The 22,815-nt window shown below is 43.9% G+C and overlaps 2 protein-coding genes and 1 long non-coding RNA gene across 5 annotated transcripts; 1 reads left to right on the top strand and 2 right to left on the bottom strand.

Annotated features, from left to right (window-relative positions):
• Positions 1–2,116: 2,116 nt before the first annotated feature.
• MIIP (migration and invasion inhibitory protein) lies at positions 2,117–9,326 on the bottom strand. Of its 3 annotated transcripts, XM_068171393.1 has the most exons (11): positions 9,193–9,326; positions 8,075–8,231; positions 7,792–7,963; positions 6,798–7,265; positions 6,064–6,166; positions 5,509–5,620; positions 5,235–5,299; positions 4,680–4,809; positions 4,204–4,300; positions 3,319–3,426; positions 2,117–3,026 (listed from the first exon to the last, which is right to left on the bottom strand). In XM_068171393.1, the coding sequence occupies exons 2-11, from the start codon at positions 8,110–8,112 to the stop codon at positions 2,829–2,831; spliced, it is 1,491 nt and encodes a 496-aa protein (XP_068027494.1). In that variant the 5' UTR covers positions 8,113–8,231; positions 9,193–9,326; the 3' UTR covers positions 2,117–2,828. The 3 variants fall into 3 exon arrangements, with proteins under 3 accessions (XP_068027494.1, XP_068027496.1, XP_068027495.1); XM_068171394.1 differs by having other exon boundaries at positions 2,780–3,012; positions 8,075–9,288; XM_068171395.1 differs by lacking the exon at positions 6,798–7,265 and having other exon boundaries at positions 8,075–9,294.
• A 267-nt stretch (positions 9,327–9,593) lies between these two features.
• Positions 9,594–19,800, top strand: LOC137461706 (uncharacterized). Its single transcript, XR_010993457.1, has 2 exons — positions 9,594–10,373; positions 10,819–19,800. It is a non-coding gene; the product is annotated as an uncharacterized lncRNA (long non-coding RNA).
• Positions 10,221–22,286, bottom strand: MFN2 (mitofusin 2). Its single transcript, XM_068171392.1, has 19 exons — positions 22,210–22,286; positions 21,673–21,827; positions 20,978–21,156; positions 20,154–20,289; positions 19,640–19,802; positions 19,015–19,139; positions 18,612–18,720; positions 18,412–18,519; positions 17,871–18,024; positions 17,439–17,506; positions 17,163–17,284; positions 16,711–16,837; positions 16,435–16,539; positions 15,933–16,035; positions 15,073–15,293; positions 14,785–14,934; positions 14,334–14,530; positions 13,846–13,980; positions 10,221–13,208 (listed from the first exon to the last, which is right to left on the bottom strand). The coding sequence occupies exons 3-19, from the start codon at positions 21,150–21,152 to the stop codon at positions 13,139–13,141; spliced, it is 2,268 nt and encodes a 755-aa protein (XP_068027493.1). The 5' UTR covers positions 21,153–21,156; positions 21,673–21,827; positions 22,210–22,286; the 3' UTR covers positions 10,221–13,138.
• Between the last annotated feature and the right edge of the window lie 529 nt (positions 22,287–22,815).

The following is a 22,815-nucleotide window of genomic DNA, read 5'->3' as shown; positions in this document are numbered from 1 at the left end:
ATTAAATCATTTTTGTGAAAAAAAAAAAAAATCAAATGGGAAGATTTTCAGGATGCAGTTTTTCCAAAGACTGTAAAACTTCTTTTCTTTGACTAATTGAGCATCTCAGCCCTAAAAATTTAGGGTGTTGTTTTCCTCTTCCTGGCAGTTTTGCTCTGCAGAAACCAATGGAAGGGAGAAAGCCAAGTCCTTAGTTTTGGTCAGCCATTATCCAGGGAGCTGGTGAAATTGAGGGGTTTGACTCCAAAGAGAAAGGGCAGAACTTCCCGTGTTTTCAAATTGGAGACACTCTGAAAACAAATCCTTATGGGCTTTGAAAACACAAGTTCCAAAGAGATGAAAGCCCCCAAAATCAAAGTCTGCAAATGATTCAAAAAGCAAGTTCAAGCCACATGCAGCTGTTTCACCTGGGAGTTCTGGGGAGAGTCACTGCTTGATGTGCTGATAACAAAACAGAACGCATTAATCAGCACTACATTCATTCAAAACTCTTGATATTAATTCTTACTGACAGCAAGAAACTCCTGATCCTGAGACACCACAAATATTATCTTAATAGAAGGCAAACAAACACTAAAGACCATCTCACACTGGTACTGAGAAGTAGGTGGGAGCTGCATTTTAACAGCTGAACTACATCAGTCTGCTCAAAACAATCACAAATACATCATTTACTGCATCTAATTTGTCTAATTAAGCAAAGCTGGATTTCCCATCTCATGAATCAGTTTTATATATATGCAATACAGTCAGAAAGGGGAACAAAACCAGCTTTACTACTAAAACATCAGGCAGAAGAGAACTGACAGGAATGAGCACACACAGAGCCAGACACAGCTGCCCAGACTAAACCAGTATGTTCCTAAGTGTTAAATATGGGAAAAAATATAAATCCAGGTCCAGCCTACCTCCAGGAACAGCAGACAAGCTGTCCCATACTTCTGTGCCTACACAATCAAGCCCAGTGTTTGTATCATTTTGAGGCTTAGGAAACTCTTGGCCTCAAAACATTTCAGTATTCCTAACCCACAATCCCAACAACCCCCCCACCCCCCTCTCTGTTCTCCCTGGAAATGCAGATCCCAGCACTGGCTCCAGCACAGAGTCCACTGTCCAAGTGCAGAAGCTGCTTTAACACATGCTGAAATGCAAGTTTCCAAGCAGTAAGCAGATGTGCTCCTTTACAATGTACCCCCAGGTGCCAGCTCAGTCCCCTGTGCTGCATGGAAGGCAGCGTTATCCAGGACTGTGTGACACGCTGCAGGACAAAGCCATCGTGCACACCTCGTTATTACTGTACAAAACATTCCTGTATCCTTGCTCCTCACAGCAAGGGGCTGAAAGGGCACCTGTGCAGGCCTGGACTTATGAACTCCAGATGCCACGCAGAGGAGCTGGGGGGAGAGGATGTGAATTTAAAAGAGAGGCTCCACAAACAGGAGCATTTTCAGGCTGTTTGAGCTTGCAAGTGAAGGCAGGATCACACAGGCCAGAATCAACACACAGAGACCAATGTGAGTGAGCAGGGGCAGCATCACCAACTTCTTTTATCTGTTTCTAATGGAGGGTCATAATCACACCAATACTTTCACAAGTGTGAAAGACTGAATGTATTCCCATCTATCAAGAGACATTTTGAATCCAACATTGGTTCCAACCATGTTACTCAATCTACAGCATTATCTTTTCTCTGTTTATAGCGGGGAACAGGCTTGCTGTAATTTATTTCAGGATAAATTAAGGTTTATGATGTCTTGAGTTTGAAGGAAAGGTAGTAAAAATGTTAAATTTGCTCTGTTTTGTATAAAATTTGGCACCTAGTGTTCTATAGTCACGGATTAGTTGATTTTTAAGTTAGTATTTCCAATAATGGAAATTATGTGACCAATTCCATTCAGTTGGCCCTACACATACATAACCCAAAGCTAAAGTCATGCTAAGTCATGCTTGCAATATTCCTTTCCTTGTTTAAAAAAGTCTGTTCATGCATTTGATTTAATAAATAATGTATTTCATATAAAAGTAAGTGAATGCCAAGAAGTTGCACAAACCAAATTCATTCTCTCAAGTTAGCTCCCCAAAATACATTTGAGGCAGGAACTTCTGTTTCAGAAAATTCAAAGCAAAATAAAACATCAGTTTTATTGTTTTCAGACACGGAAATAAGTCTGGTCTATAAAGTTCAGACAAATCTCACTATATGAAGTAGTTTGTTTTAATACAATTTAAAAATTCTAAAATGCTTTTTTGGTTTATCTCCAGAAAACTTGGAAAAGTAGAGGTAAGCAAAATATGTAACCATTTTAAGGCATTATCTAGCTCATTGATGAATAAAATTCATTTTACTTTGTTTTTCACATTCAAAGTTACTCTGATGTACTACACTCTGTAGCTACACATATTGCACTGAGAGTAAACTGGATTTTTAAAATTTTTACAAATCATCGAGGAACTCAAGTTTAACACGCTAGAAAATTGTGTGTCATGTTTCAAATATTTGGAAATAAACATATTTGTGTCACTCCACTGAGCCAGGCCCTTCACAGGCCAATTCCTTACCCTGGCATTCAGAGTTAATGCTACACTGCTGGTTCCTCAGTTGAGGTGGCAGATGCACTAATGATCCTGCACACATGACTTTACCCAGCCCTAGCTGGGACAGTTCATGCAGCTGCTCAGAAACAGCTGTAAAAGGCAAAAAAATGATAGATGAACACAGTGACTGTACAAACTCAGATCTGTATATTGGCTGCTCACATACGCCCACGACTACAGAAACTGGGGAAAATCTGTCCAAAGATTTGTTATTATTGAAATTGCTTTGCTTCTCAGTTGTTTTCACGTGCTGTGCCCATCCCTTCCCCAGGGCAATCAAGTCGTGATGCAGAGGGTTGAGGGAGTGGGGTCTGAACTGAGAGCTGCTGTCTGGTGTCCCGGTTTGCTCTGCTAAACCTCAGCTGGGCCAAGTGAGGCAGGTGTAGAAACTTGTCAGATCTGCCTTCTCCTGCCACTCTGGACACTGAGTCCTGGAATCCAAATAAAGAGGATGTTATCAAAGAATGCCAAAGTGACTTTTCCCATTTTGATGAAGACTGGTGAGCTGAACAGGCTTTTGCCTGTTACTCAGCTCCATTTGCATTTTTGTCTCTGTGCACACCAGTCAGCAGAAGGAAAACATTTCCCAGCAGTGATAAGGAGATACTCTTCCAGGTATTTTTGTTTGCTCAGCCCTCAACAATGACACCCTTCAGAGATGGGGCTGCAATTTCCATTTGTGCAATTCCCAGCATCTCCTGGGACTCGTGAGGCTGTGCTTACCAGGTGAGGACAGGGAGAAGGCTTCTCTTCCAGTGAGGCTCGCAGATCCAAACTGCTCAGCAGGGCGTTGCTGGAAGGAACCATGTTTTCCCAGCCAGCCAGGCAATGCTGTGAAAAAAGATGGGAATGCTCTTCCCTTTTTTATCTATTGTGGCCTGTTATTGTTTAGAAGTAATTTCTGCACAGGGAGGTTTAAGTGAGTAATTAATCTATTATTTTTTGAGGCGTTTTATATGACTAACAGGAAATAAATGAAATCTCAAATAAAGGAGAACTGAACAGCTGTCCCCTCTTCCATCTTTCTAAACTGATCTCCCACTTTGTGAACTCAAGCACCTGACCCCTCTGAACCTGTCTCAACTGACTCATCCAGTTCCCTAAACCACAAAACTAAGCTCCCTCCCACCTCTTCCCTGGAAATCTCCAGGCCTGGGCTTGGTTAAATTAACAATACTGCCTGCAGCATTGACTACTGGCTGGAGTACAGGACCAGCGATACAACAGCAGCTTTAAATCCACCCTTGCCACTACTGATTTTGTGAATACTTTATAGACACTTGCCTTTCAGACTGCTTAACATCTGTGGAAACAAACACAGGTACTCTTAGCTATGGTTCATCGTGTTGAGAGGCCAACACCTGAAACAAGTCAGCCAAATCTCCACGTGGCAATTTCTTTTGTGCAGCGTAAAGCACTGGAAATACATCATACATCTTATCTCACTCACACAAAGTCATGAACTCAGAACACACCAAAGGACATTCTGGCTGTCTCACAGATGCATATCAAACATTTTAGTGGAAACTCTGCCAGATTCTCTTTCCTTCTTGCTATAAAGCAAAGACCAGCTGGGGTCGTGCCATCAGCAGGAAGACGGCAACTTACCGAAGGCAGCGCTAGATCATCTGCCGGCTCCAAGCTCCTCCTGCGATGGGCTTTGTACTTGTAGGCTGGCAAAAGGGCAGACCTGGGAATGCTGACCCTGGAACCACACATGGGAAGTAACTGCCTACACCTCTGCCAAGGCACAGGGAATCTGCATGCCTTCCCACTCAGAATCCAAGGGTCTAACGCCAAAGTGAACCAAGTGAACCATTTTGGGTTAGGGGCAGTAGACACTTTACATGTACATTCAGATTCTGGACCAAATACAGATAAAACCTGCATTTCTCATTGGTTTCAATACTGTTCGTGCTTATAGTAAAGATTGGTAAGGAGTTTTTAAGCAAGAGATCTCTGCCTTGAAAACAGCAACCTTCAACAGAACTGTTGGGATGCTCTTTTCTCTTTCACCTGATCAGATTTTCTTCTCTATTGTTTCCTTGAGTTGTGCACATTACAAAGCAGTAATTCTTATTTACCTGACATAGGTTGGCTCCTCCAGTGTCCCCGGGGGCTGGTGGGTACGTGGGATCTTACACACAGGGCAGGCAGATTCTGAATCCACAGGGACAGTAAAGAGGCGCTGGTTTAATCCGTAACAGTAAACACCTGCACGGAGCAACAAACCTGCAGTGTAGTTCTTGTTTGTCAAAAGGTGCCTGAACCCAACCAGAAAAGCTGTGTTCTACCACACTGCCACATCTGCATTCTATAAAAAGAGCTGCTTTTCCTGAAATATCTTATACATTTCCTGTCCCCAAGTAAGTTCCTAAAAAGCAAAACCAAAACTTCAATCTCTTCAATTCAGAAACAGAACATTAGCCAATTACAAGAAACCCTGACAAATTAAAATGACACTGAGAGTGGATCCTTAGAAGACTCAAGTATCTTTGGAGTATAAAGTTGAATCTGGTTGAAAAGCAGCAGCTGAAAATAACACAGTCTTGCATGACGTGGTGCTCTCTCAGGATGACAAGTAAAGACTGCTTAGTTGTTTATTCACAGAAATTGCATTAGGAAGAAATAGATCTTACACTTATGAGAATCAGTTATCAAATCCAGTTCCTGTTCAGGACCTGTGCAATCCAGAGCCTTGGGCCTAAAGAAACACACAAGAAAATCAGTTAGTGACACAGGGGCTGACCCTCTGAAGAGCACTACCTTTTCCAAGCACACATAACTGAGAGGTAAAGACCCTCAGAGCCACGCTTGCAATGTCCTGCTCCAATCAGACTATGCTTATCATTACTACAGGGATTACTAAAGGATTGAAGATTGCTGCTTCAGCCCTTCTCCATTCCCACTTACTCCACGTGCTGCTGATGAATACAGGTTTCTCTGTTGGACTGTCGGAACTCGTGCAGCTCAGTGAAGTATTGCTCAGATTTTTCTGTTACTGAAGACTTTGTGTCAAGAAGCCCTGAGAACACCAAGGAAAGAGAAAAGTTCAGTGATTTACAAAATTTGGGAAAATACCAAAGCAAGCCTCATAAGATACAGTCAAAACAAAATAATGATAAAGAGAAGGGCAGAACATCATGTCAAGCCAGAGATTTATTGTGTGGTTTGGGTCCCTTACTGCATTCAGTCATTCCAGATATTTGGTATCCCTTCTGACCTCACTAGGCTTTGCCATTTGCTGCCTGAATTCCCAAACCACTGCCACTTCGCCTCGCCAGGTAAGCACAGGTCTCCTCTAGTCTGCAGAGGGGCCTCAGACAAAGCTGCAGCCCCTCTGCTGGGACCTGCTCCGTTGGCCCTAGGACAGCAGTTCCACCACACCTCAAAGGGGTCATAAACTGTATTTTAACTCTAAATACCACCACATCACACTGAGAGCTTTGCTTCAGAGTTAGGATTCACCTGCAATCCAGTCATAGCCCAGCAGAGGACAGGCAGACCAGCTGCTGACAGGTATGGCATCTTCTTCAGGGTCAAGCTGAAAAGTCACATGACGAGCTTCCTTCTGAAAGAAAACAATTCATAAAGACTTCCTAATCACCTGACAGGACATCCACAGGTACAGCTGAGGAGACACCTGGAAGCTGTTCAGATGGGACAGCTGTGGCTTAGTTTGAGACTGGATTCCAGCTATGCCTCTACCAGTAATTTGCTCACCAGCTCTTCGTCTTGTCAATAAATAAAACAGAAAGAGGAGGCAGGAACTTGCCCAAGTAAGGCAGGATTTTTCAGAGCGTTAAACAAAATGCTGAGCTGCATCACACATCGCCAAAGATGAGGCAACCTGTGCTGCCTTGGAGGATGATCACAGCCAGGGCCTGCCCTTCAGGCCTAAGGAGACAAAAACAGCAGCACTGCACCTGCCTGTTCTCCCTCAGCATGTGGATGACATATGCAAAAGACAGACAACACTTCACAGTGAAGTGTTATGGATTTCTGGTCTTTCAGTTCACTGGCTAAGGAAAGCAGGGCCTGAACAAACTGCCAACAGCCCCTGGCTGCTACAGCTGGGAACAGCTCTGACCCCAACTTCCAATTTACACAGTGGGAACAGGGGAGGTAATGTTCTCTCAGCACTTCCTCCTCATCCTTCTGTAGACTTAGGAAAATAAGAAAAGCATTGGTTTAACATCTACCTTCAAGTCTTTGGACTGAGACATCAGCAAGACTGATTTAGGGATCTGGGGCTCTCTGATGACCACATGCTGCTCACTGGTCTCTTTATTTTGCACTCTGCTCAGTGATGGCCCAGGATGACTTTTCTCATGGAAACCCCGCAGCAGAGCAGACTGTTTTCTGTTCTCTCCATGTCTCAGGGAGAAGGATTCTTTCTCTGGACTTCCTTGAGCACCACCATCCCCATCCACTCTGGAGATTTCTCTGCCACACATGACTGCAGATGCTGGCATAACATTCTTCTCTTTCCCAGGGAAGCTGGAATGGAAGCCTGCTCCTTCCTGTGTCTTCCCTTGTTGTTGCTGTACTCCTCTGGCACTGCTGCTGTGTTTAGGAGATGAACTGAGGGCTGGGCCAGCTCTGGGTTCCACAGACACCATTATTCCAGGGTCAGCTGTAGGTTTTACTGCATCAACATGATTTTCCTTCTGTAAGGACAGACTCTCTTAGCACATATCATCAGTCAGACTACAAATATCTTTTGTAAGAACATTTCACTCACTAAATCAACCTCTCTGTTCATTCCTTTAAATTCCTTTAAAGGTGGAAAAAGAAAAATCCTTATGTTCTGGAGAGTGTAAAAAAGAGATCCACTTCCAGCTAAATGCAGCTTTTCCCAATTTGAGGAACCATTGAACTTTCAGCCCTAGTGCTTAGAAGAAACAAAAGGATTTTGTTCCACAGTGATCATTCCTGTCTTAGGAGAAGAAACTTGCCTTTCTTAGGCAGGAACTGATCTCCAAACCCTTTGCTAGGAGAACAAATTGAGACCACAGAGTAAAGAATAACCAAAGGACAGCTACTTTTCTAACAGACTCCATATTCCACATACCACTTTCTAAGAGCTCTTTCATGTCCATATGTCTCCTTGACCACACCACACCACAGGCAGAGCTGCTGTCTGTCAGAGGCCCGTTTGCTTCCCTGAATTTCTAGCACATACCCCACACATACCACTCTCCTGGGCAAGGGGATCCATCTCTCAGCAGCTGTACTGCCATGGAGAGATGCTGGAAGGAGCTGTTTGCTGGGAAGTCCTTTTCTGATCTCCTCCTGCTTCATTCTCAGCCTTTGCAGAAGGTCCTGGCTGGCCTGGCGCAGCCTCTTCAGGAGCTCTAAGTCCATCCTACAAAAACATTTTAATGTAAAGCCAGAAGAAGAGTGAACTACATAAATTCACTACATTAAGTGAAGAAGCAGACACACTTTCAGGGGACTTTTCCTAAAAAATACTTACAGCTGTTGAAATGTTGATTCTTGCTCCTGAGAAATCATCCAGGCTCAAAACTCCTTAAGCTGAGAACCAGCACCACCAATGCTTCTCTCCCCTTGGATACACTGCCAAATATTTTGCACTCAGAAACTGGGAGCTGACTTAACAGAGAAAAGAAACTCTGACAGAGGAAACAGTAAACATGAAAAATTCACATCAAAAAGCTAAATAAGAGACATTTGGTTTAGAGGCTGTTATTTAGGACATTCTTATGCAATCCTGCTGTAATATTCTTTTGAAGCATTGAAAATTATATTGTGATAACACCAGGATGCTCATAAGTTCAAAATATAATTAATGTGAATATATCTGCTACATCCAAAAGAAATACAGAGTCAAAGCTGTCTTCCATGTTCCCTGGGAAGGAAGGCTCCAAAAGGCTCAGCTATGACTCACGACTACAGTTCAGGCAATTCCAACCCCACAAATTAATTAAATTAAATCCCACAAAGGGATGCCCTTTTATCAGAAGAGGGAGGCCAAAAGGAGTTAATAAACAGATAAATAAATAAAACCTAGTTTGACTGAAAGGCTGTCACACTGTTCAACATCTTTACAGTATCACAAGCTCCTCCTCTAAATTTGCAGAAAGTGGATTTTTAAATAAAACAGCTGCAAACCCTAAACCCAAACTCCCACATTGCTTTTGACTAGACTGATGAATTATGTTCTCAAGAAGACTCTGTGTTTCTCTGGGACCTTTTGTTCTAAAGGATCCCCAAAACCTTCTGAAAACCTCATCTAATTTGCTTTTGTGTCTGCTACCTTGGCAAGTGGACATGAGGAATCAAATGCACATGTGATAAAACAGCAGCGGGAGGAATCAAGAGCAGTGCTAACAATCAACAAACGACAGCATCTCTTTGTTACAAAAAATAAGGGAGAGGTGCACTACAAAACATAAAATAGAAATATCAGTGTTGAGACACTAAATTTGAGACAATTTGAAAAAAAACAGTAGTTCTCACAGCCTTCACAGGACAAAGCTAATAGATTTGATGAGCATCCACTCATCATTGCTTATCAGAAAGCAAATACTCGGAAAATAACATCAGTCGAGGGACTTTCTGGAAGGGTTTTACCAGATGAGGTCCACTCTTGGCATAATCTGCAAGTCCTTCATGCCCAGCCCCGGGGGCTCAGGTTTATGAAAGTGCTGTAATTTGAAATCTTTTGAAGAGGAGCTTCGCCTCCCGCAGTTCGAAAGGAACAAGGGCTGTCTCGGGAGCTGAGAACTCCCTGCGAGGAGGCTGTTTAACACTCCGCGCTGCTCCTGCACAGAGGCTCACGAGCGAGAGCGCCCGAGCATTGCAGAATTCCCTTTTCCTACGCGAGAGGCCGGTCCGGCAGCCGGCAGAGAACGTGAACCCTTCTCCCCTTCGCTCGCAGCGCCGGGAGCCCGCGAGTCCCGCCAGGCCCTGCGGCCCCGCGGCTGCGGCCTTCATTCCCCGCGCCGGCCCCGCGCTTCCCGGCCCACCTGCGCCGCCCCCGCCGCTCCGGGGGAAGCCCGGCCAGCTCCGGGAGCCGGGGGATGCCCGGCCGGCTCCAGCCGCCGCCGGGATTCCCCCGGGCGGCCCCGGCGCGGCCGTTGGAGCGGCCGGTCCCGCCCCGCGGCTCCCGGCATGCGCGGGGCGCGGCCGCGGGAGCGCTCGGCGCGGAGCCCCGGCACGACCCTGCCCCCAGCGCTCCGCGTCGGAAGGGACACGTAGCCCAAGCAAGCCCACAGCCCAAAGTTGTTTTGAAAACTCGTCACGGGAAATGGGACTTCTCTAACTTCTCTGACTCGCCCGATGTAACTTACCAGCTGAGGATACTGATCCACCACAGTTTGAGGCCACCAACTCAGTAGTTGCTCACTATTCTTTCCTACAATATTCTCAAGAAATCATTGATTCAATACTGACAATTTTAGTGCAACTAAAACTTTCTATCAGGCAATTCAGCATCATTGGTCTCCTTGTTAATTTTCAAAGTAAGAACACAGAAAAAGGTCACCAGTGTCAAACATGCAATTCAGTAACACAAAGCAACAAAGCTATACATACTGATGTAAGATGATAGGCTTACACTGGAAGACTGTATCACAACATGCAGGACACATCAGAAGAAATGCTTTTCCAATTCATTTTTATTTTGGTTTCCATTGTTTACAGCACTGTTACAGGACTAACTCATGCAAATTTATCACCTTAAATACAGCAGAGAGAAAACTCACTGGTAAGAGTATTTGGAAGAGCTCCATCAACATAATGCAAGAGGAAAAGTAAGTAGCAGCAATAAGATAAAAGTGCATTTAGCTGAACTTCTTTAATGGGAGTTTGGGGAAGACTGTTTCTGGAATTACTGTTCTAAGGAATAGTTTAGCATTCTTTATGCAAATCAGAAGAGAACAAACTCATGATAGTGTTCATTCCTCCACCACTCTCAATTAAAGAAGTACAGCTGTAATTTGTTTCAGAGGAATCCAGCTTACAGGACTGTCTGTTAAAAGTTTGATTCTCGATCACTTGGGCTTCCAGGACAAGGGTTACACCCTTACATGTTAGCAGCTTTGCTTCTGAAAAAGTTCAAGTGGTTCTTTCCCCCGTTCTGTAGGTTAGTGAGTTCTGCAGTGAGAATGCCAACAGCACCCGGGCCTGAGCAGCATCAGACACACACACAGAAGCAACTCACTGGGTTCTAAGATTCAATCTCTCTTCCCTTCACAGATAAGACACTGGCTTAAAGATCAGCTCATTTATCAGATTTCCCCTGAAGGCCCGCTGATGAGATAACACCACCTCGTCAAAATCAAGTAGTCCTGAGCTGCTAAGCAGTTGAACATCATCCTCTGCCTTGACCTGGAATTGACAATATCCTTGTGTATTAAGAACATGCTTAGTATTTTAACTCAATAGAACAGAACATAGCTTATTATAGCTCTGTGTGTGACAGCTTGAGAGAGTAAAGATTCAAATTTATTCAACCAAGACCTGCAGGAGAGTAAGACAAGATGATTCCACTTACTCCAATATACTTCACCACAAGCTCCAGAGTACACACTTCAAAAGCAACGACTTGAATTTCTTTCTTGCTCGTTCTCAGATTTGATCAAATCTATATTCTCATCCTGGTAGATTCCTGAGGAACCCAGTTAAGGTCAAAAAAACCTTCTGATAGAAACAGCTTTTCAGTCTGAGCTGGAGTCAAAGCTTTCTACTGGAAGGGAAAGGTTTGTTTCCCTTCTGCATTCTAGGGATGCCTCACTGCCCGCTCCTACACAAGATTCCTCAAGTCTTGCTGCAAATCTCAGAACAGCCTTACCTAAGAAGTACTTACTGACATTTCACTATTTTTACTCCCTCAAGTATCAGGCAGCTTCTTTCTGGAAGTTCCATGATATGAAAAACATGGGACTTATCACAGGCACATATATTCACACCTGAGCATAAATGAGAAATGCTAAAGCCATTTTCAAGGGAAAAGTCTCTTTGTCAATATGAAAAACACCCCACTGCTCAGTAGTTCTGAATTCAGCTGGGGCCTGCTCAAAGACAGACCATATTCTCTGTGTGTGATGCTGAAGAGGTATAGGTTGTCACTAACCTCAGAACCACAGGATCTGAATCTGGATTCCTCAGATATTTTGCTGGCAACAGAAAGATGATAACCAACACATGGCAAAATACTGACCCACAAGGAGGAAAAGAAGCTTGCAAGAAAGGAACTTAAGGATTAAGGCTCCTAAAATCAGCCAGAATTTCTTCTCTGTCAATTCCAACTGGAAGAGACTCAAATCCTTACAATTCCCAAATATTATATTCCAAGTGCATCAGGGCAAAACTCAACAATTTAATGTATTTGCAAATAAAGAATGTATTTAAAAAACTAAGTTGCTTTAAGCCATTCTTGCCCTGGCATGAACTACAAGAGCCACAACTCCCCCCACCCCAGAGGAGCTGTACTTGCCAGCATGTTCTGATACTTTTAACAGAAGAGAAACATACCAAATCCTATTGCTGCCCAGACTGTAACATCGTGTGGGAACTCTACATGAAGCAACATCTCTTACAGTGTGTGTAATCCACATGCTGTTCTTGTGGCCACGTAGTGGTAATGGAATTCCACAGGCCTGTTTCCAGAAAGACAGCTGTGCTTTTCCAAAAAAAAAAAAAAAAACCCACATTCATCAACTGAGCTCATAATGCAGTGCTTTACATTATGTCAACTGGCTTCTCTTTCCTCGTTTTCTTCTTCAACAAGCTGCCAAATTATCAGCACTATCTCCTTCACAGGAACTAGTTCTGTCTCTGCAAACTATTTGTCCACGACAGGATATGGGCCAGACTGTGTTATTAAAGAGCTCTTAAGAGGAAGAAACTAACTCCAAACTCCTTAAGCTTACCAAAGCAAAATCTTGATCCCTCTTGCTCCAGAGGAGAACTGGGTTTTGTTCACAGGTTTAAGCATCCTGAGAGCAATAAACCTTTCTATGCAGGGACATTGTGATTTTCTGTTATGTTCAAGAATAACGGAATGTTAACCTCAGAGACAAGCCTGTGTGGGCTAGAAATGCTTTGTGAAACCACCATCATGTCTGTGTGCGTGGATCTGTGTTTACTCAACCAGCTGCTTGTCACACATACATCAACCTGGGGCCTGGAAGTCAAAAGCTGTCTTTATGAAGTAAAATAAATTACTCCATAAAGATGAGTCAGAACTAACTTTTAGCCTGATAAACATTTGCTTGATTGCTTTAAATTTGTTTAAAGCAAAATGAAGTACAGTAAAAGCCCCCTGTAAATGTATAAAGCACACACTCCTCCTGAAGTAACCTGCTCTCACAAGGAAAAAGAAGAGTTATTAACAGGTAGTGTTTAGAGGTGGGACACAGAACAAGGAAGCAGAATCCTACTGTTCACACAGCAACTGGAAACACAGCAATATGCTCCTGCTCATTCCCTTTAGGGAATTCCATCACCCACCATGTTCTCTGCAGTAATTAAGAGAGCACTGAAGGGAAACTGTTGTTTTTCTCTTTTTCTCACACTATCTGCTTTGCTGCAGATACTGATGTGTGAACATGTTGAGCTCGCTGTCAAGCCAACCTGCTTTGTTCCTGCAAGGACAGAAAGTTTTGTTAGGTGAATAAAACAGATCTTCTAAAGCCAGTCAGAAAGAAGTGCAACAAAAATGAGTATACAGCAAGGCATGGAGTGCCAGAGGTTCATTCCAAAAGGTTGCTGCCATTCCTTTGCAGACCAAGAATGCTTGCCTGCTGTCAGTCCCTAAGCTCAGAGGTTTAAACAGACATTTTGGACACACCTTCATATTGGTCTTACTGTGCAGGTAAGGAATGTTTGAAAAAGTCTTCCCAACATCCTCTGCAGGGTAAAGAAAGCAGAAGACAACTGGGTACAAAGGTGAAGGCAAGACTTTTTGCATAATTTTATACGGGCCTGAAGGAGTTTGTAGGAGTGGAAGACTATGTTTTCAAAAATGGGAAGGAACCTTAATTCCAAAAAAAAAAAAAAAACAGGAAGAAAAAGGTGTTTTGTGAGACAGAAGGTTTAAATGACTGCCAACAGTCCAAAGGAAAGTACCTAGTAAAAGGGAACATGACTTGGTAGGGAAAAGTGCTGACATCTGCACATCAAGTGCTATGACAAAGACAGAATGAACTCTAAGGTACAGCTCATATGAACATCCTGGAGCAATCACATGAAAAACAACTGTATGGAATCATCAAATCTCACCTGAGCAGTTTTGCTTTGCTCTGCAGTGAATCCAAAACTTCTATTTTTTTATTCATGGCAGCAATTTCTTGCTCAAGATTCTCCCGTGTGACATCCACTTGCTGACACAAATGAGCAAATGTTCCAGCAAGCTCTCTATGAAACAAGAAGAGTTGAGTATAATGGAAAGTAAGATCAAGCAGCACATTCAAGGAATAAATCCCTTTGATGTATAGGGATGATGGTATCATTACTCAGACATTCATCTTTCCACTTCTGCACAAGAATATGTCAGAGCATTTTGATTTGAGACATGGAAGTATATTAAGACTAATGCCTAACAACACCCAAACACTACATATTCAAAATAAAAGTATTATTATTTTTAAAACACGCATCATTACATTTTTAAAAATCTGGAATTCAGCATGAAGTTGTTTTTTTTTAACAAGGAACAACTCCAAACGACAGAATTCCCATAAGGTGTTATCTGAACACAGGGAACTCACTGCTGGACTTGGTGGCTGCAGTTGGAGCCCGTGTAGCTGACGATGAGCTGCAGTTTCTCCCCAGCGTACTCCACGAACTGCCGCTTGAACGCTCTCTCCTTCGCCTTGGTGGTCCAGGTGAGGCGCTCGTACACGTAGAGCAGCCCATAGAGGCCAAAGGAGAGAGCAATCAGTCTCCAACCCACAGCCTTCCAGACCTAAAGAAGCACAAGGATGAACAAATTACACCATCATCATCTCAGACTGATATTCACGCCCAAAAATGGTGCACAGAGCATTGCAAAATCAGCTCACTGTACTCAAATGGAAGATCAAAAGAGAAAATAGGTAATAGGAAATAGAAAACCCTATCTGTCCATAGCAAATATCTACAGGATTCGGCAGTGCAAGTGCTTTTGACATCAGTGCTCCAACTTAAGTTATAAAAATGCTACCTAGAATGCACACATACCACACCACCAACCACGATGATCCCCATGGAAGTTCGGGAAGTTAAAGAGGCCAGTCCGGTCACCATGGACACCATGAGTTCTTCCTGGGTCATAGAGCCCTGAGGCAAAGGAGGCAGACTGGGATTTGCTGGTGTTAAAGGGCGCTGAACCTAATTAGAAAAACAGGGACAAAACAAAATCAAAGGAGAGAATAAAAGGAGGTGAATCACTGCTCTTCCCACCGAAGGAACTTCAGTAGCCATTGAAATAATGAATATCTTCCCCAATCACTCAGTGAGGTACTCTACCTGGTCATTATAGCCCATCAAGGCCCGACGACCATTCTTTGGTCCCAAAAATCTGTTCACCAGCATTGTCCATCCAAGAGAGAAATGGAATTCGATGTCCTCCTGGAAGTCGGCACAAAGCTTGTCACAGTTCAGATCATAGCTGAGCATGAAGCACTGCCGGGGAATTAACATGTCTATCTGGCCCCGCACGGAGACTGGGAGGAGGGGTTTTAAACCATCTACACAGAGAGAAAACAAAAACATACAAAAAAGGCCTGTTGAGTTCACAAGAATTCACTGGTCTTGTATTCTATAATCAGGGTGTTTATGGATTGTTTCATCCTCTACAGTCAGTTTTCTTAGTATGTTAAATTTCATAAGCCAAGCATATTGCAAACTAACAGATAAATCATCAATTATCATTCAATTCTTGGTTCTTCAGACCAACCCAGAAGGAAATCTTTCCATGGACCCTCCAAAATCCTTAGAGGTAGTTGGTGAAGTTTACAGATTAGCAAGACCTTGGAAAACAAAATGTGAAACCCAGTTCTTTAGGCACCATGGTCCCATATTCAGACAGGCACCTAGTAACAAGTAATTTGTATTTCATTAGGATTTGGTGTGAGAATGTCCCAAATTTCACCACAGTTCCACTCTGTCATGAGGATTACACTGTGACTGTGCATGTTCATTAGGAAATCACTGCATAAGTTCAGACACAGTCCTCTGCACAACAGCATTACTCATCAAGATGGAAACTAAGATGGTGTCAGCTGCACATCAGCCACTGGATTCATGAGAAACCCAGAACACCTGCCTAGTTATTTTGCATTGCAATTCAAGGGAAGAGAAAGGGCAATATGGCCTGTGGAACTGACCTATCATTTCTTGCTGCATTGTCTGCAGGGAAGTTGTGATAGCACTGGAGCAACGATCTGACATGTTACGGCCCAGGCCCTCCTCAATGTGTTTATGCAGCTCCTGACAAACAAAAGAAGTTTATTAAGATGGGAATAAACATAGCTAAGATGCAGGCTGAAGGTGCTAGAACTTGCTAGTTAAAAAGACCCTCGCAAAACAGGAGCACACAATCTGTCTGCCCAGTGTTCTAACATTAATTTCATACTTCCCCCCAGTTTTCAGTGAAGGGGATGAAAAGGCAAATTAAAAAAAATCTCACACAGACTCTTTAGTTCAGGAAAAGTTCAGTTCAATCTATATAATATGATATACTGTGTATCAATTTACTACTGAGATAGTTAAAAAACTAAAGCTTTAGCTCATATCCTAGCTGGAAGATTGAGATGTCTAACAATGAACTGGCATTATTACTCAGAGCTAAAAAAAGTCTCTTCAATTGCTTAAGCAAACATCACTTACACTCTTGTACACTTTAAGAACTACTTGAGATGGATGGAAGTCTGCTTGGTATTCATCTACCAACACTGAGAGCCGTCTGATTTCTTCTGCCATTGCATTTGACACCTAGAGAAACAGCACAGGAGAGAAAATAGAGCTTCTGAAAGCTTTTCTCCTCTTCCCATATGTAACTCCCACATTTTTAGTACTTCAGTGCTTTGTCAGCACTGCTTATCTTCCCCACCATACTGGCAGCTGTTTCAGACAATCCAGTTTTCCACAGACACTCCTGCTTACCTGCCTCTCCACCTCTTCAGTGATTTGTTTGATTTTCCGCTTGTAGTCTTGAGTAAGGAGCTCCAGCTGTTTGTCAATAAACCCTAGACGATCCTGACGTTCCTCTCGCATTTCCAGACAGTAAACTCTGGTGAAAAAAGCCCTATCCATCAAAATGCCAGATAAATGCATTTTTGATCTATAAATATATTTGAATTCCAGAAATAAGACAGATTTTCCTGTCCAGTAACCAAACATGTAAATACCTGCAACGCATTACACAGTCATGGCACAGGACAAAAATAAGGTCCTTTCCCAATACTTCCATAATTCACTAGAAGCAAGACCACCAATACATGTCCTTCCCGCTCTCAAGCACGCTGTATTCTGCTTTGCATTTCAAATGCTCAGGTTCCCTTACATCTCTCCCAGAATACAAACTTCAGTTATGCAAGCACCGGCACAGCTCTCACCTCTGTTCCTGGGCAGCAACATGCACGGAGTCCATGATGAGACGAACGTCTTCCGCAATCTGCTTCGCTCTCACCGTATGCTGCTCAAATTTTGTTTTCACTGCTGACTGTGAGATACATTCCTGTACACAAAAGGCAGCCCAAGATTAGCAGCAGGCAGAACCATACTAACACAATTTCTCCTTCCTGTACGATCTATTTCCAAACTATGCCCCCATGAGTGCCTGTCTTTCAGGAGTAAAATCTAACCAAAAGGTCGGCACACATAATGCTCACCTCAAACCTTCTCTCGAAGCTTTGAAATTCAAGCATTCTTACTTGAAATCCATCTGCCAAAGCTCCACCTGAGAGAAGGAATGCACAAAACAACCACTTAAATTTTGAGAAAGCAATCAGAGGCTGGACATCAGAGGTTGGAAATCAGGTTGGACCACTTAAATTTAGAGAAAGCAATCAGAGGTTGGACATCAGGAAATCAGAGATTGGACATCACCACTTAAATTCTGAGAAAGCAATCAGAGGTTGGACATCAGGAAATGCTTTTGCTTTACACTGAAGCCAATGTAAAAGTGCTACTAAGTCACCCCTTCCATTGTGATTGCCATATAAATAATTTGGCCTACCCCAATTTTATACATTTTTTGAAACAAGACACTCTCTATTCTCATCTCTGTAAGTCAATGGAAAGTTTCTGCTAGATTTCCTCACCTCCTTCTGGCATCCCCTGAGCCTTCTGAATCCTGGCATTCAGCACTTCTTTTGCAGACACAAAGAAAATTCGATCCCCTGCCTGGGCTCGATCCACCACACCCAGCTCATCCACCAGGAAACCAGTACACCGCTCCATGTGCTGCCGGCGCACCTGAGGGATAACCATGATAAACCACACCTGCAGTTAAATCCACGTTATCCATCTCTTAAAGGTTAGACCAGGCACCCAAATGCCCTCTGCTGGTCTAAGCTAACAAAACAGCATGAAAAAAAGTGCTACTTTATGGAATTTTCCAGAGGTTTTCTAAAGTGATCTAACTTCAAAGGGCCCCTGTGAGACTCTTGATTTCCTGCTCAGAAATTTCAAGAGTCGTGTCCTAATCACTAGTCTATGTTCCCTCTAGTCTACACACTCAGGTGACAAAAATCCGACCTGTAAAACCATCACACATAGCACTGATCGTATCCCCAAGGACCAGACTCAAAACAGACTCCATAATATCCATGCAAAGAGAAGCAGTTTAAACACATCACAAACCTCTTCCATGTATTCTGGTTCAGAGGCAGATGCATCCCAACGGTTATTTAAAATAAATATATTGGGTCGAGATAGACGTTCATTCACCTTGTGAAAGAACTGCTTCTCCTAAGGAAAATAAAACAAAACCTCTTTAAATTAATATGGCAAATATTTTTAACCTTTAGCCAAATTCATTGAACAAGTGGACTTGCACATACAGTTTGCATCAATGTTGATTCAGAATTTGCCACCAGGACAAATACATCAGCATCAAGACAGAATTTGTCTATCCAGCTGTCCAGCTCTGTGGTTACATCAATGCCAGGGCTAGAAATAAAGAGAAATGAGATATTACTGTGCTGTGAATACAGCAAAAACAGAATTTAAGAAGGTAATAAGAGCTTTTCAGAGCATTCATTTCCCATGTCTGAGCTCACTGCCCTGAAGTGACAGAGTACAGGCTAAAAGGAAGTAATGACCAAGAAAATCGCACTTTTAATTACAGCAAGGGACTTTGGTCACTACAGGGTCAATTCCCTTGAGGTTTGTTAAATATATATTTGAAAACGTTTCTATAATTAGTCTGTGATAAGCAGGAAAGGAAAGAAAGCTATTTCTCACCTGTCCATCAGCACCAGGTCGTCCTTTAAGAGAGAACATTTGGAATTGGGCCACATTACACTGACTAGGCTGCCAGCATTCAGATGTTCATCCTGATGAAGGGCATGAGCCAGCTGGTTTACGGTCTACAAAAAGATGGAAATAACATTTCCTGTATGCCAAGACCCACTAACACAATTATCTTCCCTTCAGGGCCGTTCACAGACAATTTGAGATAAAGCCCAAGTTCAAATTATTTTCTCTCTGGAAGGTTTTCCACATAAAACCTTCTTAAGTGTCCTACTAAAAAGGCAACTGCTAGTGAGAGTTTATGAGAGATTTTTCCTGTCAGGAAAGGCTACTGAGGAATTACCAGGAAGTCTGTGATTCCATCAGTTTTACAAAGCTCAGAACCTCTTGAGTCCTTGTTCCCTGCTATCACTAACAAGTACAACATATCATCTCTTCCATAAAATGAAGAAGTCCCCGTTCTGCAACTTGCTTCATTCCTTACTTCCTACGTCTAACAAAGACTCATTCTTCATCTCCACTCCTTTAATGATTAAAATCCTTAACTGTGACTTTTTTTTTCTTCTTTTCTGACATTTCTGAAGAGCTCTTAACCTTATGCTTAAGGAAATTGTACCTTAACACTCTTCTTTTCCTCTGAACCTTCGGTCAGCAGGAAAGCCTCGTGTCCATCTGTCCCTTCTACGCGCAAGAAGCAATTAGTGGTGTGTCCAATTCCTGAAGGAAGAACTTTGTCCCACAGCATGGCATTTATCACAGTGCTCTTCCCATTGCTTGTCCTGCAGTCAGATTAAGGACAGTGTTTCAGGCTTCCAAGAACCAGGTGTGCTCATTTCGATATTACAAAAGCAAGTTCTCTACAGCCAAGCTGTATCAGAGCCATTAACAATTTAGGTGCCAGAGGCAACCTGCAAAAAGACTTTTCTATTTCCCTATTTAAAGAATTCTTCAAATTGAAGAATTACGTAATACAATACTTGTTTCCAATTTACAAGAGCACCTGTATCAGGGACACGAACATTACAAGCAAAAGCTAAAGCACTAGTTTTTATGTAAATATTTTTTACTGGCTACAATACTCAAATGCTTTATTGAATGGGGAGCGTAGGCAACACAGGCATGTGACTCACCTCCCAAAAAAAGCAACTTTCATATGTCGTCTTGCCAACACTTCACTAATACCACTGACTTTTGACAGGTAGCCTTTGACTTCCAGTACCTGCTCTTCTGTGGTGACAGGATCAAGCTCTGCATTCTTGTGTGTTTCTAAAATCAAAATAGATCATGTCTCTGAATGCCAGAAGCCATCTGGGTCAAACCCAGGTGAAATGCCTCTCTGTGATGGTATCACTTAACATTTATCTGTGCCCCACAGCTCACATGGGTGGCCTTGACATAGGCAAGGACACCCTGAAGCAATTTTACAATAGGATTTATCAACTGGACTCTTTTGTGTATCTCATAACCGTTCATCTTTGGGACTGCCTTGAGCAGAACAGCCAACACTGCAGACAGTCCAGCACCCTTGGAGATAAAATCTGTGTGTGCCTTAAGCTGTTAAAGCCAATTACTGGCGTATGTTACATGTCAGTAGCAATGATGTGTTCAGGCAAGAATATTGAAAGGATTACAGGCAAAAAATACCTACTGGAGTTGTGTAATTAATTAAAAATCTCCCTAACATAAACACCAAGCACAGCTCCCTAACTGGCTCAGTTTCTTAACATGCATGAACTTCTCATCTTCAAAATATGAACCTAAACTCCACCCAAATTCAACAAAATAATTTTTGGTTTTCCTTACAAACATGAATGCATAAACAGACATGCATGTATAAATAAACACAGATTTAGCAGTGCTGTTTAACTGATGGAGGGGGTTGGTGCATGTTTTGGGGGAAATCACACGTAGGTAGAGCACTGTTATGCACTCATAGTTCAAGAACTCAAATTACCTTCTAGGAACAAGGAGCTCTCACTGATGTACGCAGCCAACTGTTCAAAGATACCATTGATTTTCTTCTTTGCAGTGACAAAATGTTTAAGTGGAGAAGCATTTACCTCAGCCATGTGTCTTTTATCCTTCTTCACTGCAACTATTGAGTTGGAACGAGTAAACAACAGGGACATTGCGCTACAGGGAAAAATCCAGCAAAGACCAGTGTCACCAAGTGTCACCATCTATCCAAGGGGGGGTAGAGACAGGACAAGGGGGAAAGGCTTTCCACTTACAGAGGGCAGGGTTAGATGGGATACTGGGAAGAAATTCTTCCCTGCGAGGGTGGGGAGGCCCTGGCAGAGGTTTCACGGAGAAGCTGTGGCTGCCCCATCCCTGGGAGTGCTCAAGGCCAGGCTGGACAGGACTTGATCCACCCGTCTGGCAGAATGTGCCCCTGCCCATAGCAGGGGGTGGAACTGGATAATCTTTAAGGTCCCTTCCAACCCAAACCATTCCATGATTCTGTGATCCAACCGAGCATCTTTACAAGAACTAGATAAATATGCATTTTAAGGACTATCTTCTTTCTCTCACAAAGAAATTGCTCCACTTTATACAACTCATGCATCAGGAAAAAAACCCCAAAACTCTTTCATTCTCCCTTCCAATAAAAAGGCTCGCAGAGATCACTCCTCCCCATCCTCTGCTTACTTTCAGGATGAGTTACGTTTTCAAAAGTCACGCATGGCCAGCTTGAGACCCTCTCGAAGCCAAATGGAAGCAGTTTTCCCTGCCTTCTCCCTCGCCCCGGCCGCACTCCGTCCCGCAGCTCCTTCAGCGACGCCGAGTCCAGCCGGTCTCCACCCCTGTGGCAGAGGTACCGCGGATGACGGACACAGCCTACCGAGCTCCGCCGCCACGGGCTCTGCTCCCCCGCCATCCCTGTGTGCCTCGGGGGTGCTCCGGGCTCTGCTCCCCCGCCATTCCGGTGCCCGCAGAATGCGCTGGCTTTACGCTCCGGACGGACGCCGCCTCCCCCTCAGCGCTCAGCGGCGGGAGGAAAGGGCGGGAAGGGCCCTCCTCGTGCCCCCTCAGGACCCTGCCCCAGAGGCTCCGACACTCACCCGTCCCTGCCCTTATCCCTGTCCTTGTCCCTATCCCTGCTTCTCCGGGGGCGACCCTCAGAGAGACTGGGCCGGCCTGGAGGAGCTGCCAGGTCCCCTCGGCCCGGCCCCGCCCGTGGCTCACCTTCACCGCCGCTCGCCCACGGCCGCCATGTCACCCCGCGGCCCCGTCGGCCGGGCGGTGCGGGGGCCGTGCGTCATGGCCGCGCGCCGCGCGCGGGGCACGCTGGGAGCTGTAGTTCCGCGGCCTGAGGGCGGCGGCGGCGGCGGCCCGGGCCCCCTCGGGAACAGAAGCCACGGAGCGTGTCACGGGAAAAGGTTTAATGCGAGTTCCCCGTGCTCAAACCGTACAGCTCGTTAACGCCCACCACCGAACCGGCCCGAGGACACAATAACAGCAAAATAACAAAAAACCGAACAAAAAAATACAAAAAAAACCCCCCCCCAACCAAACAAAAAAACCTGCTGCTGAATAAATACGTAATACACATTTTGGACATCTCGACGACTGGCTGATCAATCCCTTCGTTTGGTAAGAGGCAGTTCTGGATTTCACATAACAGGTCTTAATGCAGTTTTACTTCTCAAATGATTGCCCCTGCCTGGATTTTTCTCTCCTGGGCAAGGGCGAGTGTGTGGCCTCAAAACAGACCTAAAAAGCTCAAGGAACGCAGTCGGGAAAGCTTTGTCCCCTTCCATGTCTACAGCTGTTCTGCCCCCATTAGAGTGA

This window comes from Anomalospiza imberbis, chromosome 23 (assembly GCF_031753505.1).
Source record: "Anomalospiza imberbis isolate Cuckoo-Finch-1a 21T00152 chromosome 23, ASM3175350v1, whole genome shotgun sequence".
NCBI classification, from domain to species: Eukaryota; Metazoa; Chordata; class Aves; order Passeriformes; family Viduidae; genus Anomalospiza; species Anomalospiza imberbis.
The sequence above is the reverse complement of the archived record's forward strand: the minus strand, read 5'-3'. Positions and strand labels throughout refer to the sequence as shown.

Bases quoted from the DNA above. Each gene is read 5' to 3' on its own strand.
- MFN2 (XM_068171392.1), bottom strand. From the start codon at position 21,152: ATGTCCCTGTTGTTTACTCGTTCCAACTCAATAGTTGCAGTGAAGAAG. The intron at 20,290-20,977 runs GTAATTTGAGTT...TTTTGATTTTAG, and splicing joins GAGCTCCTTGTTCCTAGAAG to AAACACACAAGAATGCAGAG. The intron at 14,935-15,072 runs GTAGAGTACCTC...TTTTCTAATTAG, and splicing joins TGATGGGCTATAATGACCAG to GTTCAGCGCCCTTTAACACC.
- MIIP (XM_068171393.1), bottom strand. From the start codon at position 8,112: ATGATTTCTCAGGAGCAAGAATCAACATTTCAACAGCT. The intron at 5,300-5,508 runs GTAAGTGGGAAT...GTGTTTCTTTAG, and splicing joins ATTCATCAGCAGCACGTGGA to GCCCAAGGCTCTGGATTGCA. The intron at 4,810-5,234 runs GTAAGATCTATT...TGCTCCGTGCAG, and splicing joins GATAACTGATTCTCATAAGT to GTGTTTACTGTTACGGATTA.